The 17,910-nt window shown below is 37.9% G+C and overlaps 1 protein-coding gene across 2 annotated transcripts in view; it reads left to right on the top strand.

Moving 5' to 3' along the window:
- LOC136025065 (facilitated trehalose transporter Tret1-like) overlaps window positions 1–17,022 on the top strand; it is a 39,421-nt gene extending 22,399 nt beyond the window's left edge. Inside the window, exons 1-3 of one of the 2 annotated variants that reach the window (XM_065700751.1) lie at window positions 7,321–7,424; window positions 14,168–14,265; window positions 15,718–17,022. In XM_065700751.1, coding sequence (XP_065556823.1) covers window positions 14,190–14,265; window positions 15,718–17,006 — 1,365 coding nt within the window. In that variant the 5' untranslated portion in view covers window positions 7,321–7,424; window positions 14,168–14,189 and the 3' untranslated portion in view covers window positions 17,007–17,022. Of the gene's footprint in view, window positions 1–7,320; window positions 7,425–14,167; window positions 14,266–15,717 lie in introns of those variants that run through there. The other variant, XM_065700753.1, reaches the window with a different exon arrangement.
- Window positions 17,023–17,910: the final 888 nt, after the last annotated feature.

Genomic DNA, 17,910 nt, shown 5'->3' with positions numbered 1-17,910 from the left:
CCTAGAAACTTCGGAAACAGCTCATTCGATTGGAAATTGAAAGAACCAGTGCCCTTTTCATAGTCAAAAGTAATTAGAGGGAAACTAACCCCCCTTCCACGCCCACCATTTCCCCCAGTAGTTGTAAGGGGAAGGGTTGTAAGTTATGCTCTGGGGGCATATAAGGTTTATATAAAAAGGGTGATCGTTTAAACTTCGGAGGGGGCTCATTGGATTATTAATCGGAAGTTTTAGTGCCCTATTCGAGATTCAGAGTGATCGAAGGGTGGATACCTCCTCCCGAAACACCTCGTATTTATCGAAATGCGTGTGATAGAAATTTTGAAATGGCCGTTTGTTGTTGTAGAAACTTCGAAAACATCTCATACGATTAGAAATTGAAAGAGCCAGTGCCGTTTTTAGTAGTCGAAAGTGATTGGAGGGCAACTAGCCCCCCTCCCACGTGCACCATTTCCCTAACACATCCAATCAAAATTTGAGAAATTTTTGATTGTCATTTGACACTCAACGTGAGTGTTTTCCAAAATTTCCGGTTTTCTCCTCCAACTCCCCCCAATGTCACCAGATCCGGTCAGGATATAAAATAAGAGCTCTGATACACAAAATCCTTCTAAATATCAAATTGCATTAGGATTCAATCACCGTTCGTAATTTAAAAAATACCTCATTTTTTCTAATTTTTCCGAATTACCGAACTAGCCCTCCCCCCGTAACTCTCCCAAAGTTATGTCAGTCTCGTCTCTAGGACTTGTGGTTATTCTTCCCACGAAGTTTCATCCAGATCCCTCCACTCTAAGCGTTTTCCAAGATTTCAGGCTCCCCCTTCAAACTACCCCGATATCACCGGATCCGATTAAGATTTAAAATAAGAGCTCTCAGATACGATATCCTTTTAAATATCAAATTTCAGTAAAACCTGATCACCCGCTTTTAAGTTAAAAATACCTCATTTTTCTAAATTTTCCAAATTGAATGTCCCCCCAACTCCCCTCCCCCCGCAGATGGCCGAATCAAGGAAATGACTATTTCTAATTTAATGCGGTCTGTTCCCTGATACGCTTGCCAAATTTCATCGTACTAGCTTATCTGGAAGTGCACAAACTAGCAAAACCGGAACAGACCGACAGACAGACCGACAGAATTTGCGATCGCTATATGTCACTTGGTACATACTAAGCGCAATAAAAAATGTATCCCAAGGCGAATCAAGATTTACAAATAAAAGGGATACTTGAATTCCCTTCTTTCTGTCTCAAAACCTCTAAACGGCATGAATGTCATTTCCTCTTCAGTAACAAGAGCTAAGAGCTCATATGGCACTAGTGACGAGGCAAGAAGAGCTAAGAGCCAAGATATCAAATGGTATGAGCTCTAGCAAAATTCTATGAATCAATAGATTGATTTAAAAATGAAAATAAGAGGCTTAATGCCGGTCAGGATTTAAAATAAGAGCTCTTAGTCACGATGTCCTTCTAAATATCAAAATTCATTAAGATCTGATCACCCGCTCGTATGTTATAAATACCTAATTTTTTCTAATTTTTCTTCTCCCTTTAGCCCCCAGATGGTCGAATCTGGGGAAAACGACTTTATCAAGTCATTTTGTGCAGCTCCCTGACACGCCTACCAATTTTCATCATCCTAGCACGTCCAGAAGCACCAAACTCGCCAAATCACTGAACCCCTCCCCCCAAATCCTCCAAAGAGATCGAATCCAGTACGATTCTGTCAATCACGTATCAAGGACATTTGTTTATTCTATCCACCAAGCTTCATCCCGATTCCTCCACTCCAAGTGTTTTTCCAACATTTCCCCCTCCAACTCCCCCCAATGTCAAAAGATCTGGTCGGGATTTGAAATAAGAGCTCTGAGACATGAATTCCTTCTAAATATCAAATTTCATTAAGACCCGATCACCTATTCGTAAAATTAAAATACCCCAATTTTCACGTTTTCCAAGAATTCCGGTTTCCCCCTTCAACTCCCCCCAATGTCACAGGATCTGGTCGGAATTTAAAATTAGAGCCTTAAAGTGCAAGACCCATCTAAATATTAAATTTCATTAAGATCTGGTCACCCTTTCGTAAGTTACAAATACCTCAATTTTCAAAATTGAGCAGACAACCCAACTCCACCAAAGAGAGCAGATCCGGTCCGATTATGTCAGTCACGTGTCTTAGATAGGTTTTTATTCTTTCCATCCAGTTTCATCCTGATCCCACCGCTTTAAGTATTTTCTAAGATTTCCGGTTCCCCTCAACTGCCCCCCCCCCCAATTACGCTGGATCCGGTTGAGATTTAAAATAAGAGACCTGAGTCATGAGGTCCTTCTAAATATGAAGTTTCATGAAGACCCGATCACTCCTTCGTAAGTTAAAAATACGTCATTTAATCTAATTTTTCAGAATAAACCCCCCCCCACCTAATAGAGCGGATCCGTTCCAATTATGTAAATCGCGTATCTAAGACTTCTGTTTATTTTTCCCACCAAGTTTCATCCCGATCTCTCCAATCTAAGCGTGTTCCATGATTTTAGGTTCCTCCACCCCCAAACTCCCCCCAAAGTCACCAGATCCGGTCAGGACTTACAATAAGAGCTTTGAGACATGATATCCTTCTAAATATCTAAGTGTCACTCTAAGTGTTATATCACTCTAAGTGTTTTCCAAGTTTTAGGTTTCCCCCTACCGACCCCCCCCCCAATGTCACCAGATCCGGTCGGGGTTTAAAATATGAGCTCTGAGACACGATATCCTTCTAAATACCAAATTTCATTGAGATCCGATCACCCGTTCGTAAGTTAAAAATACCTCATTTTTTCTAATTTTTCAGAATTCCCCCCAACTACTCCAAAGAGAGCGGATCCGTTCCGGTTATGTCAATCATGTATCTAGGACTTATGCTAATTTTTCCCACCAAGTTTCGTCCCGATCCCTCCACTCTAAGTGTTTTCCAAGATTTTAGGTTTCCCCCTCCCAACTCCCCCCAATGTCACAAGATCTGTTCGGGATTTAAAGTAAGAGCTTTGAGACACGATATCCTTCTTAATATCAAATTTCGTTGAGTTCCGATACCCGTTCGTAAGTTAAAAATACCTCATTTTTTCTAATTTTTCAGAACTAATCCCCTCCCAACTACCCCAAAGAGATCGGATCTGTTCCGGTTATGTCAATCATGTATCTAGGACTTGAGCTCATTTTTCCCACCAAGTTTCATCACGAGCCCTCCACTCTAAGCGTTTACCAGGTTTTATGTTTCCCCCTCCCAACTCCCCCCCCCAATGTCACCAGATCCGGTCGGGATTTAAAATAAGAGCTCTGAGACTTGATATCCTTCTAAATATAAAATTTCATTGAGATCCGATCACCCGTTCGTAAGTTAAAAATACCTCAATTTTTCTAATTTTTCAGAATTAACCCCCCCAGCTACCCCAAAGAGAGTGGATCTGTTCCGGTTATGTCAATCATGTATCCAGGACTTGTTCTTTTTTTCCCACCAAGTTTCATCCTGATCCCTCCACTCTAAGTGTTTTCCAAGTTTTAGGTTTCCCCCTCCTAACCCCCCCCCCCCCCCAATGTCACCAGATCTGTTCGGGATTTAAAATAAGAGCTCTGAGACACGATATCCTTCTAAATATCAAATTTCATTTAGATCCGATCACCCGTTCGTAAGTTAAAAATACCTCAATTTTTCTAATTTTTCAGAATTAAACCCACCCCCCCCCCCAGCTACCCCAAAGAGAGTGGATCCGTTTCGGTTATTTCAATCATGTATCTAGGACTTGTGCTTATTTTTCCCGCCAAGTTTCATCCCAATCCCTCCACTCTAAGTGTTTTCCAAGTTTCAGGTTTCCCCCTCCCAACCCCCCCCCCCCAATGTCACCAGATCTGTTCGAGATTTAAAATAAGAACTTTGAGACACGATATCCTTCTAAATATCAAATTTCATTTAGATCCGATCACCCGTTCGTAAGTTAAAAATACCTCATTTTTTCTAATTTTTCAGAATTACCCCCCCCCCAACTACCCCAAAGAGAGTGGATCCGTTTCGGTTATTTCAACCATGTATCTAGGACTTGTGCTTATTTTTCCCACCAAGTTTCATCCCGATCCCTCCACTCTAAGTGTTTTCCGAGATTTTAGGTTTCCCCCTCCCAACCCCCCCCCCAGTGTCACCAGATCCGGTCGGGTTTTAAAATAACAGCTCTGAGACGCGATATCTTTCCAAACATCAAATTTCACTGAGATCTGATCAACCGTTCGTGAGTTAAAAATACTTGAATTTTTCTATTTTTTCCGAATTAACGGCCCCCTCACTCTCCCCCCAGATAGTCAAATCGGAAAAATGGCTATTTCTAATTTAATCTGGTCTGGTCCCTGATACGCCTGCCAAATTTCATCGTCCTAGCTTACCTGGAAGTGCCTAAAGTGGCAAAACCGGGACCGACAGACCGACAGAATTTGCGATTGCTATATGTCACTTGGTTAATACCAAGTGCCATAAAAACAGGTTGTATTTTAAACGTCAAAACATCATCAGCAACTACAAAACAGAAAGTAATTGAAAAAAAAAGCTAAAAACAGAGATACTGTAGCTAAGGAAAGATAAGGAAAGAAACAATCAAGTATAAGAGAAATTTCGAAGTGTTTATGATTTAAGAGCTGTACAATAGCTGTGAATTTCAGAAAAGTGGAAAATCGGGAGAGTTACGAAAAAGGGTAAAAATTAGTAAATAATCAGCAGTAAATTCTTTGAAATATTAGACAGGAAGAGTAAGTTTACGCGAGAAGTCATAAGCAGCTTTTTTTCTTTCTTTTTTTTTGGCTTATTGTGTTTTGGATATTTCAAAACATAAGAATAGGATCTATTGTTTTGGGACTCTTCAAAGTTTGTTTAACGTATATTCAGCACTTTATAATCAAAAGTAATTATTTCTAAGGAAAACAAGAGCTAAGAGCTCATATGGCACTTGTGACGAGGTCGGAAGAGCCGAGAGCTCATATGGTACGAGGTCGGAAGAGCCAAGAGCTCATTTGGACGAGGTCGGAAGAGCCAAGAGCCAAGAGCTCATTTGGCACTTGTGAGAAGGTCAGAACCTAAAGTTAAACTTTATAGCACAAGATCCTTCTAAATATCAAATTTCATTAAGATCTGGTCACCCTTTCGTAAGTTACAAATACCTCAATTTTCAAAATTACCTCCCCCCTCCCAATTCCACCAAAGAGAGCAGATCCGGTCCAGTTATGTCAGTCACGTATCTTAGACAGGTTTCTATTCTTCCCATCCAGTTTCATCCTGATCTCACCGCTTTAAGGATTTTCTAAGATTTCCGGTCCCCCCCAACTGCCCCCCCCCCAATTACGTTTGATCCGGTTGAGATTTAAAATAAGATATCAGAGTTACGAGGTCCTTCTAAATATGAAGTTTCATGAAGATCCGATCACTCCTTCGTAAGTTAAAAATACGTTATTTTTCTTATTTTTCAGAATTACCCCCCCCCCCCGCAATTGAGCGGATCCGTTCCAATTATGTAAATTACGTATGCAAGACTTTTGCTTATTTTTCCAACCAAGTTTCATCCCAATCCTTCCAATCTAAGGGTTTCCCATCATTTTAGGTCTCCCCACCCCAAACTTCCCCCAATGTCACCAGATCCGGTCAGGATTTAAAATAAGAGCTTTGAGCCACGATATCCTTCTAAAAATCAAATTTCATGGAGATCCAATCACCCATTCGTAAGTTAAAAATACCTCATTTTTTCTAATTTTTCAGAATTAACCCCCCCCCCAACTACCCAAAAGAGAGCGGATCCGTCCCGTTTATGTCAATCATCTATCTAGGACTTGTGTTTATTTTTCCCACCATGTTTCATCCCGATCCCTCCACTCTAAGTGTTTTCCAAGTTTTAGGTTTCCCCCTCCCAACTCCCCGCCCCCATCACCAGATCCGATCGGGATTTAAAATAAGAGCTCTAAGACACGATATCCTTCTAAACATCAAATTTCATTGAGATCCGATCACCCGTTCGTAAGTTGAAAATACCTCATTTTTCTAATTTTTAAGACTTACTCCCCCCCTCCCAACTACCCCAAAGAGAGCAAATAAGTTCCGATTATGTCAATCATGTATCTGGGACTTGCGCTTATTTTTCCCATCAAGTTTCATCCCGATCCCTCTACTCTAAGTGTTTTCCAAGATTTTAGGTTTCCCCCCTCCAACTCCCCCCAATGTCATCAGACCCAGTCGGGATTTAAAATAAGAGCTCTGAGACACAATATCATTCCAAACATCAAATTTCATTAAGATCCAATCACCCGCTCATAAGTTAAAAATACTTCATTTTTTCTATTTTTCCGAATTAACCGGCCCCTTCTCCCCCCCCCCAGATGGTCAAATCGGGAAAACGACTATTTCTAATTTAATCTGGTCCGGTCCCTGATACGCTTGCCAAATTTCATCGTCCTAGCTTACCTGGAAGTGCCTAAAGTAGCAAAACCGGGACTTTAGGTTTTCCCCCTCCAACTCCCCCCAATGTCATCAGATCCGGTCGGGATTAAAAGTAAGAGCTCTAAGACACAATATCATTCCAAACATCAAATTTCATTAAGATCCAAATACCCGCTGATAAGTTAAAAATACTTCATTTTTTCTATTTTTTGCGAATTAACCGGGCCCCCACTCCCCCCCAGATGGTCAAATCGGGAAAACGACTATTTCTAATTTAATCTGGTCCGGTCCCTGATACGCTTGCCAAATTTCATCGTCCTAGCTTACCTGGAAGTGCCTAAAGTAGCAAAACCGGGACCGACAGACCGACAGACAGACCGACAGACCGACAGACCGACAGACAGACCGACAGACAGACCGACAGAATTGGCGACTGCTATATGTCACTTGGTTAATACCAAGTGCCATAAAAATAAGCAACGCAAAAAGTATTTTACTAAAGTAAATAAGAGAGAAATCCAGATAGTGCCTTTCAAATATGCGAAATTAATACATATAACGGTAAAATCTAGCTTATTATACCATAATGACTATCATTTTTTTGTTAATTAAACAGAAAACTAGTTTTCTTAAAGTGAAAGTAACAAATAAATCGGGGCATTAAACTTGAGAATAAAAAATTATATGATACCCAGACATTACTTTTAAGTTTACCACGTTCCGAATCTCTCACAGCGTAAGGTCATAGAAGCCACTTACATCGGACAAAGTTTTGTCGGTCACTACATTAAAACTTTTGCTACTTAATTGGCATAGTAAAAAGGCAAAAAAACAAAGACGCTTCCTAAATTATTTTTCTCTTTTAGTAGATACCCGTTAACCGTCTATGTATATGTAAACTATATAGGTTTAGTCACCTTAACGTTTCCCAGCCAATATTGATTTTTAGTCATAAGAAAATCTAGTTATAATTCTGGTAAGTGGTAAGCCTACAGTGTTTATTAATCCAGATACATGTTCATAGTCATGGGTGCTTAACTATTTGAAACCTTGGCAGAACATAGCGTATTTTTATTTCCCTCATTGCTTTACCGTGCATGAACCGTGAAGTTCTATATGAACTTACACTGCAAAAAAGTTTAGCCCCCTCACCTTCCCTCAGCAGTTGATTTGTATTTCCCTTGCTCCAGTATCCTACTTCCTTTCTACCAACTATACCTGAAAGCTTCAATTCATTTTTCAACCCAAAGGCTTCCGCCCAAGCAATTTGCTGACATACTGTGCATATATACGTATATTGATATCATTAGAGTCTTTTGTTTTGCCTCCCCCGTCCAAATCAAAATTTGGAATCCAATTGATCCCTCTCTAATGCCCCTTGAAAGTTTTGAATTACTTTCTTAAGCTATAAATTTCTATTCCCGAGATCTTGAAGATATAGTATTTGATTACCTGGAAGCAAATAGTATCATTTCATTCAATTCAACATCCTCCTCAAGATTCCCGGAAAATTTTGACTTAATACCCTTATCCGCTTTTGAGATAAAACAGGCATGACATTTTGACAACCTGAAAACACAAAGTGTTTTTTATGGCACTTGGTATTAACCAAGTGACATACAGCAATCTCAAATTCTGTCAGTCTCTCGGTCGGTTTGTCTGTCGGTCTGTCTGTCTGTCTCGGTTTTGCTAGTTTAGGCATTTCCAGATAAGCTAGGACGATGAAATTTGGCAGGTATACCAGGAACAAAAAACAGATTAAATTAGAAATAGTCGTTTCCCCGATTAGACCATCTGGAGGGGGGGAGATGGGGACGGTTATTTCGGAAAAATTAGAAAAAATAAGGGATTTTTAACTTACGAACGGGTAATCGGATCTTAATGAAATTTGATGTTTAAAAGGTTATCGTGTCTCAGGGCTCTTAGGTTAAATCCCGACCGGACCGGTGACATTGGGGGAGTTGGAGGGGGAAACCTAAAATCTTGGGAAACGCTTAGAGTGGAGGGATCGGGATGAAATTTGGTGGAGAAACTAAGCACAAGTCTTAGATATGTGATTGACATAACCGGAACGTATCCGTTCTCTTTCGGGGAGTTGGGGGGGGGGGGGTTAATTCTTAAAAATTAGGAAAATGAGGTATTTTTAACTTACGAACCGGTGATCGGATCTTAATGAAATTTGATATTTAAAAGGATCTAATAACTCAGATCTCTAATTTTAAATCCCAACCGGATCCAGTGTCATTGGGGGAGTTGGTGGGGGGACCGGAAATCTTGGAAAAGGGTTAGAGTGGAGGGATCGGAATGAAACTTGGTGGGAAAAATAAGCACAAATCCTAAATACGTGATTGACATAACTGGAACGGATCTGCTATCATTGGGGGAGTTAGAGGGAGGGTTAATTCTGAAAAATTAAAAAAATATGAGGTATTTTTAACTTACGAAGGAGTGATCAGATCTTAATGAAATTCCATATGTAGAAGGACTTTGTAACTCAATTCTCTTGTTTTAATTTTCGACCGGATCCAGCGTAATTGGGGGGAGTTGGAGGGGGAAACCAGAAATCTTGGAAAACGCTTAGAGTGGACAGATCGTGATGAAACCTGGTGGGTAGAATAAGCAAATGTATTAGACACGTGACTGACGTAATTGAACTGGATCTGCTCTCTTTGGAGTAGTTAGGGGGGGTCCAGTGCTTTGGCGAGTTATGTGCTTCTGGATGTGCTAGGACGATGAAAATTGGTAGGCGTGTCAGGAAACTGCACAAATTTACTTGCTAAAGTTGTTTTCCCCGATCCAACCATCGAGGGGGGGGTTGAAAGGAGAGGAAAAATTAGAAAAAAATGATGTATTTTTAACTTACGAGTGGGTGATCAGATCGTAATGAATTTTAATATTTAGAAGGACCTTGTGTCTCAGAGCTCTTATTTCGAATCCCGACCGGCATTAAGCCTCGGATTTTCCTTTTAAATCTATCTATTGATTCTTAGAATTTTGCTAGAGCTCATGCCATTTAAGCTCTTATCTATTATTGATTTAGGCATTCTCGCTGCTTGACCATGTATTAATTATAAGTCACATAGGACCTTCTAGTGCAACAATAATATTTTCGTCTGAATCGAAGACAAAGCCTGTTTAACCCCCTTCCCTCCGCTGAATATTAAATTTTGTTTTCTCTTGCCTCTTACATTCATTTTATTTTGCCCAAAATTACGTGATAGTTTCAACTCCATCCCAAAGGTGTTCCCAAGACATTCCAAAAATGATATTTTGAAGAAATGGATACACAAAGCGTTTTTCATTTTGCCTCTCACCTAGTCTCCCAAATTCACCGTTTAAAGTCCACTTAACAGTCCTCCTCCTTTTGACCCTTGAAAAGAGTACTAAAACTCTGAATTAACTTCTTCAATAGTTCATTTTTACTCCCAGGATATTGCAGATATGGTGTTTGATAGTCTGGAAGCACATATTGTCAAATGATTCGATTTTTATCGCTGCTTAGCCATGCATGAATCTGATTGGAGCTTACATCACAAAGAAATTATTTTTATACATTATCTGGATATTTTTATCTGAATCAGAAACAAAAAGTGTTTAGACCGTATCCCTCTCTTCAACACCTGAGTCAATTTGTTCTCTCCTCCGCACCTTCCTTTGCCCAAAACGGCCTGAAAGTCTTAATTCCGTCCTAAAAGCCATTCCCAAGGTATTTCAGACATGGAATTTTGACTAACTGGATACACATACTGTCTTTGGATTTACCTCTGCCTGCTTTTTAAAATTAAAAATTTAAAGTCCATTTGACTCCCCTTCCTCTTTTTTGATGCTCCCTTGAACTTTCAACTCAATCCCTTAACCACTGCTTGAGCTAATGTAAATAATCAGAAAAAGCAGGTCTACATAGTATCTTTTGATTTAACGGGAGTGCGTTTCGTTTCCTGGGTATGCTCTTGGTAAACATTGGGAATTTCGATATAACTATTGGTACCATAAAGGCCTGGTTGAAATACATCTAATCAGAAACAACAAGTTCTTTACCTATTTCTCAGCCTTCCCCCTCCCCCAAAAGCGTTTGGGCCTTTGAGGCAGAGAATGATCCCAGAAAAACTCGCCAATTGTTCATTCAGTATTGAACGAACCTCTATTTTCTTCTCACAATTAAAAAATTTATGTTTAGCAAATGGGCAACTTGAATATTTTATTCCCTTTGACCGAGGGGCTATAGGACAGCGTCTTCCAAGAAGATATTTTATTTGGACTCTTCGACTTTTTCCAAGAAAATGACTATATAAATTTTTTTCGAATTTCTTTAAGGGTTAAGTGGGGACTGGGTAGCAAAAAGGATGCGAAATTGGGGTCACTTGTGGGGTCGCGTGTCCTGTCGCTTGTGACTTTGAAAAAGGGCACTAAAACTTTCAGTTTCAAATCAGTTAAGCCCCATTCTAAGTTTTACGACCACCCCTTTTATACAAAATGAGCTACAGAAGAAAAATATGAGGAAGCTGCATCACCCTTTACTCACGCATCGCTACTGGGCTGATTATGATAGGTCTTGGGTACTACTTCAAGAAAGACCATAATAGACCATTTGAGACAGGAATTTTCTTAGAAAAGTAGAGTTTCCAGCGTCTTGGAACCCTATTTTCATGCCTTTATTTATTATCACAAAGTTATACCTAAATGGCTGTGGAATTATTTTTGATACCTGTATTGGAACTTTTTCATTATTTTTGGCTTAAAAAAAAGGAAAAATGAACGTAATTTACACTATGAGATCGAGCTGTTGTCCAAAGTTTCGAAAAATAAAGTGAAGACCAGCAGATATAAAGTGTTATACAATTCAAACTAAAAAAAGAAAAAAAAACGAAAATTGCTATTATAGAATAAATGAAACCCGGAACCAGAAGAAACTATAATAAATGATTATATGAAACATAAATATAACAGGTGCTGAAATAGATGTATAAATTGATCTTAAAACGAGTAAAAACTAAATTGAATATTAAAGTCAAACTTAAAACAAACAAAAATACCACAAACAGGAGTTTGTCTGCTACAACCAATCCCCCTCCTCTGACCGTTAAAGTTCTAAGGCCTGTTGCGTCACTAGTATTCTACTAAAAACTGTTTGTATTTTAAAATTTGTGATTTTATTTTTAAAATATCGACGACAAATAAAAATAAATCCCCATAATAATCAAGATGACTGGATAGAATTGACTAAAATACATTGTATGTTTACTATGCACTAACATTAATCCCTGGAAACACAGTAATGAAAGATTTCTTTTTTGCCTTATTTTTTCAAAGTTAAAAAAAAGTATGAAATATAGTTCATTAAAGCGTAAACGATGCAATAGGCTTTAGAGCTTTTTACGGTTAAGGGAGGGAAAGGGGGCATTAGCCAAAATCCTGCTTGTAGTAATTTTTGTTTGTTTTAAATTGACTTAAATATTTAATTTGATTTTTACTCGTTTCAATGTTTGTTTATACATCTATATCAGTATCTGAGATTTTGTTGATAAATTTAATCATATGTTAATTTCTGTTTGTTCGTTTTGGGTTTCTATGGCTCTTTACTTTTCCTTGGATTACTTCATTTTCAGAAAGTTTTTTTTTTAAATTAATTTCCCCCGTTTTGATTACCAAAGTTTGCTATTGGTTAATATAATGGATATTCTCCAGTTTTTCCATCTTCGGCATAAGAATTAAAATAATTGATTCTAATGTCTGACCCTGAAAGTTCCGACTAAATTCCATTAGCCCTATTATATTACCGTGTGGTATATCCTAAGATATTGTAAATATGCCCATTTGACAACAGGAATACGTATAGTATATTTTAAGCGAGTTCAACATCCCCCCTCAAAGTTCTCTGAAAGTTTCAACTTAATAACCTTAACTTATCCTGAGATGTTTCAGTCATCGCATACACCATTTTAACACGATGGATTTACAAAATATCTTTTGACTTAGATTAACATCCCCTGCAAATTATAACTCAGCATAATTAGCCGATCCTTATATATCACCCCTACGCCCTTTTGACAACCGGAATGCACAAAATCGTATATTGATTAACTTCAACATTCCCCTCGACATTATCCGAAAGTTTTTAAGTAATACCCTTCCCTGTTCCTCAGATATTACAGACGTGCTATCTTGACAACCACAGCACCCATGGTTTCTTTTGATTTAGTTTAGCATCCCAATTGACATTTCCTGAATGTTTCAACTTAATAATATTTGCCAACCCTGAGACATTGCAGCTCGCCCACTAATAACTGAAATGCACATAGCCTACTGTCTTTAAGAACAACATCCCCCTCCACAGTCTCTGAATGTTTCAACTCGATACCATTCCCTAACTGTTCTTTAAATATTGCATCCCCCTTAGAATTCCATGAAAGTTCCTAATTAATACCAGTAGCTGTTCCCAAGGTCACAGGTAAATTCTTTTAACAAATCGGATGCAAATAGTGTCTTTTAATTTAGTGAAATTTCTTTCTCAATATTCCGTGAAATTTTCAACTTAATAACCTTAGTCATTCGCAAGATATTGCAGATAAGCATTTTTGAAAACCTGGATAGAGTATGCAGTTTTGATAAACAGGATGTAGTTATTCTCTTTTGAGAATATGCTAAGTATGTAGTGTATTTTCAGTAACAGTTGCAATCATAATAGCACTAGTAACAGTACTAATGGTAGTGGTCACAGTCACCAGCAGTAGCAGTTGCAGTCAAAAGTTGTCGCACTCGTTGTCGCAAGTTTTCATACTTGTAGTCATAAGCAGTCGCAGTTGCAGGTAGTCACAGTCAAGTTTGAATTGTTATTCTTAGTCGTAAGTAGTTGCAGTCGACTCATGAAATTCACAATCTCAAGTAGACATAATCGAAAATATTCATAGTTTTAAGTAGTCAAAGTCAAAAGTTGTCATAGTCGTAAATACTCACAGTCGCTAGCAGTCGTAGTTACTAATAGTCACAGTGGTAATCCCAAGTAGACTTAGTCGTAGTCAAAGCTACATGTAATCGTATTTGCTAGTATTGGCATTCGCAAATAGTTGTATTAGCAAATACAGGTAGTTATAGCTGCAGTCACAAATAGTCGTAGTCGCATGCGGTCGCTATAGTCACAGCCACCAATACTTAAAGTGACGATCATGTGGTCGTAGTCAAAGTTCCAAGTAGTCAAATACCACACTTGCAAATAGTCGCAAGTACTCATAGTCGAAGTCGCAAGTAGTCGCAGTCGCAGTCACAGTAATAGTTATAACAGTGGTCCGGAGAGTTTCAAGTTAATACCCTTAGCCACTGCTAAGATATTGCAGATATGTCCTTTTGATAGCCTGGATCCATATAGTGTCTTTTGAATTAGTTAGGCAACCCCCTTCCACAGTCACTGAAGTATATCTCGGTATCTTTAGTCTTTTCTGACACAACCAGGATCAAATATTCCCGCCTCTTTTCTTCAACGTGCCCTGAAAATTTCAATTTAATACCCTCAGGCATAGACCGCTCTTGGAATTTTGCTGATGTGCTTTTTGACAATCAGTTTAAACATAGTGTGGTTTAATTCTGTTCAGCATGCCCCACAACATTTTCTGAAAATAGCTACAAATAGATATTATAGTTGTTTTTGACCGAACTGTTTGACTAAACAATCAATATGCTAAATAGGGAATAATACTTCTTAGTTTAATGCAACAATTTTTTCAGGCTGAAATTACAGTCTTTCAAAATGAAACATTGCGAAGAAATCGAACATGAAGACAAAAAACCAAAATTGGTGCCTCAGCTTTTTGCTGCCTTAGCTGGTAAGTAGCAAAAAAAAATTTGGAGACGGATTCAAGTTTGCAGATGACTCGATTTTAATATCTCGTATGTGCCCTTTCCAAATTACATTATGGAACGTGATCGTCTCTTACTAGATTGCAGCTACCGCTAAGACCTCGATAATTTCAAAAGATAAGTTAAGGTTAAATTTCAGCAGATTCAATTTTTTTGCGGTGTAGAGTATTGGTGCTGAGGGTGCAAAAACTCTTCTCGTAGTGTGATTTAATCTATACTGTAAATGGAAGACTATACTGTCATTCAAAAAGCAAACGAACTAAATGAGGTCATTTTCTCGAAGAAGCGAAATGCAATAGGTGAACTTTGATTTAAAGAGTGCGGGGTTCAAAAGAGCGGAGTCCTTCCTTGTATTAGGTAAACTTGGGTTTAACATTAAAACAGATCAAAAACCAAAAACGAGTTTTTTCAAAGGAAAGTAAAGAGGAACAATGAAGTTCCAAACAAGCACAAATTATTTCGTACATTTTTTTTTATTTAATAAGAAAAGCAATATCTGAATGGAGTAATCTTCCTTGCGATACACGGAATACAGTTGAAGTTACCCGTTACCATGCCTTCTTCAGTTATCTTCAAATACCAATAACACTGTAAAAAAAAAAAAATGTATTTTCAACAAAAGTTTTTGCTGGAATTTGAACCAGTCAACAAAATCCACAATGTCTGTAGAAACTGTGATTCGTGTTTGAAATCCAACAAATTATTGAGATTTATCTACTTTTCAGTAGAAAAATCTATTTTGCAACATAAATAGGTTATAGTAATCTAAATCGTTTGGATTTCGATCGTAGATGGAAATTTCTTTAATATTCTATTAAATTTGATTATGGTGCCATTTAGATCCAATCTATCTGCTATTTAACTAACTGGAGACCCAATAAGAATCTGGAATTTAAACATATTTGTTCTTCAACAAATTGAAATTGAAATTCGAGTTTCTCAATCCAATGTTTTTGTTTCTCAACAAGTTGGAAAGTAATAATGATTAAGGGACTCCAATAAAGCCCTAAATATGAAATTCCAACGATTTTCAGGCGATGAAAATGCGATTTTTTTTTTTCATAAACATAACAAATAATTTCATTGAATCTCAAACATTTTTTTCAGTGTAGAGTAGATTATTCTCGTCACATTTTTCGACTGTAGTCGGTCATTTTTCTATGTCCTCTTTCATATTTTCTTGAATTGGATTTCCTTTGAGGGAGCTATATTTTGAGAAAGTTGTCCCAATCCTTATGTTTTAAAATGTGTCGTGGTTATCAGAAATGTTGAACTCAGGCCTAATGAATATATATTGTGTAAACTTGGTTTTATCTTTTGCTTCGACTTTAAAATTTTCATGTAGAAAATTTCACACTTCAGTGGCTGCTCAGTGAACTATTGCTTAACTAAATTCTTATTCTGCCTTTTTTTTCTAGCACATCTTGGAGCCTTTGCATTTGGTGCTGGCATTGGATGGTCTTCTCCATCAATGCCACAGTTGGAAGGAAGTTATACAAAGACGGAACTATCTCTGATCAGCTCAATAATAAATCTAGGTGCTTTTTTTGGCGCAATTGTAGGTGGCTTTCTAGTCGATAAACTAGGTCGGAAGAATCTTTCTCTAATGACTTCACCAGTATTCGTAGTGGGATTTTCACTTATTGGTCTATCCAGTAACTTAGCAATGCTTCTTGCTGGAAGACTCCTAATTGGTATAGGAGGTGGTATAGCATCTGTAGCTGCTCCAATATACGTTGGTGAAATTTCCACTCCCAGATATAGAGGTACATTTGGGTCAGGTTTTGTGCTCCTAATAGTCATGGGAATTACAGTTGTGTATGCTATCGGAATATTCACCTCGTGGTCAACTCTTTCATTAATTTCAATTATATTTCCCGTTTTTCACTTTTTCACTATGCTAGTTGTACCTGGTTCACCGAATTTCTTAATAATGAGCGATAAAGAACCTCAAGCTATGGCAGCTTTGACATGGTTACGCGGGAAAAAATATCCTTCTGACGTAGAACTTTCAAGTATAAAGAAAAGTGTTGAGGCTACAATAAGTGTTAATTTGAAAGTCAAAATTATCGGTGAACCACAAGTATTGAAACCCTTGTTTTTGGGTGTTGCTCTTATGTTTTTTCAAGAGTTTAGTGGCATCAACGCTGTGCTCAACAATCTATCGTCTATATTTAGTGCAACCGATGGCACTTTAAACAGCAACGTTCAATCACTAATTGTTGGTATTGTCCAGGTCACATCAGCTTTAATTACAGTATTTATAGCTGATCTTGTAGGGCGAAAAGTCTTACTCTTGGTCTCCGGGGCAGGAATGAGCATATCCCTTTTAACATTGGGGACTTATTTTTACTTAAATTCAAATAACCCAGAAAGCACTGCTTGCTTAGGATGGCTGCCTTTAGCTTCTTTGACTTTATATATTATATTTTATTCCATCGGTTTCGGACCCTTGCCTTGGGCTATTATGGGGGAGGTACTACCAGTGCATGTGAAAGGAGCAGTGAGCTCGGTCATTTCTGGTTTTAATTGGGTTTTAGCTCTTTTAATAACTTTTTTTTTTGAAAGTTTTGTTAAAATCATCGGAGAGTATGGTGTCTTTTGGATGTTTAGTATTAGTTCATTATTGTCAGTGCTTTATGTGATTTTTTTTGTACCTGAAACAAAAGGAAAGAGTTTACAAGAGATACAAATTGCTTTTAAATAAAATATACAGTTGGAAGAGCAAATTCTATTTTATTGATAGAAAGAAGATACAAGCTTAAGGACAAAAAACAAATACTGGAGGCGGTCTACGCAGCATTCAGAGGGAGGAGTATCTTCAAAGTCCCAGGTCAAACGAGCTTCAATACATGATTATCTTGAGGAATAAAATACCGGCCACTAATTCAGATTTTTGCTGTTGATAATTATCATCACATAATGGCCTGCTATTTTACCTAAAAAGATTAAATTTCACTTTTAAGTTCTATGGTAAGAACTATATTGTTAAGGGTTCAACAGATTCAGGGCTATCGGTATATACAATCAGGACTATGCAAGTCGACATCCTGGGTTATGGAATTTGGGACTACATGTCTTAGAATCTGAGTCTTGAGTTCTATGATTTCCAAAAGTCAACCGGTCTGACAAAAGGCCAAAAGTATTTGTCCCCAATCGGCTCAAAACTTGTATCCTTAAACCCTTGGGGGAAAAAGACTTCAATTCAGAAGGTTATATAGAATAAAATGTATTGGTTACTCCATAAATAAGGCCTATCAAAGGTCCAGAAGTTTCGGAAAACCTTTTTTTTCCAAACGGCTTGTAACATGAAACCTCAAATCCCTGGGCCAAGAGGACGTTAATTTGATTTGCTTAGACTTTAATTATTCGGTCCTTCAGCCATGTGGAGTCCATCTACAAAATGAAAAATGGGAGAAAAACTTTTGTCACTTGGACTAATGGGACTAAATGTTCTGTAAAAGCAGAAAACAGCGTTAAAGACTAGAAATACACAAAAAACTTGTTATCCTTGAACAATTTGAAACTCCTTGGTCAGGGTAAATTTAATAAAAAATGACTTGGGATACGTTCTTCCTCCCCCTAGAATTGGGCCCCAAAAGGATTACTAA

Source organism: Artemia franciscana, chromosome 3 (genome assembly GCF_032884065.1).
Source record: "Artemia franciscana chromosome 3, ASM3288406v1, whole genome shotgun sequence".
NCBI lineage: Eukaryota > Metazoa > Arthropoda > Branchiopoda > Anostraca > Artemiidae > Artemia > Artemia franciscana.
This window is presented reverse-complemented; position numbering and strand designations above follow the sequence as displayed.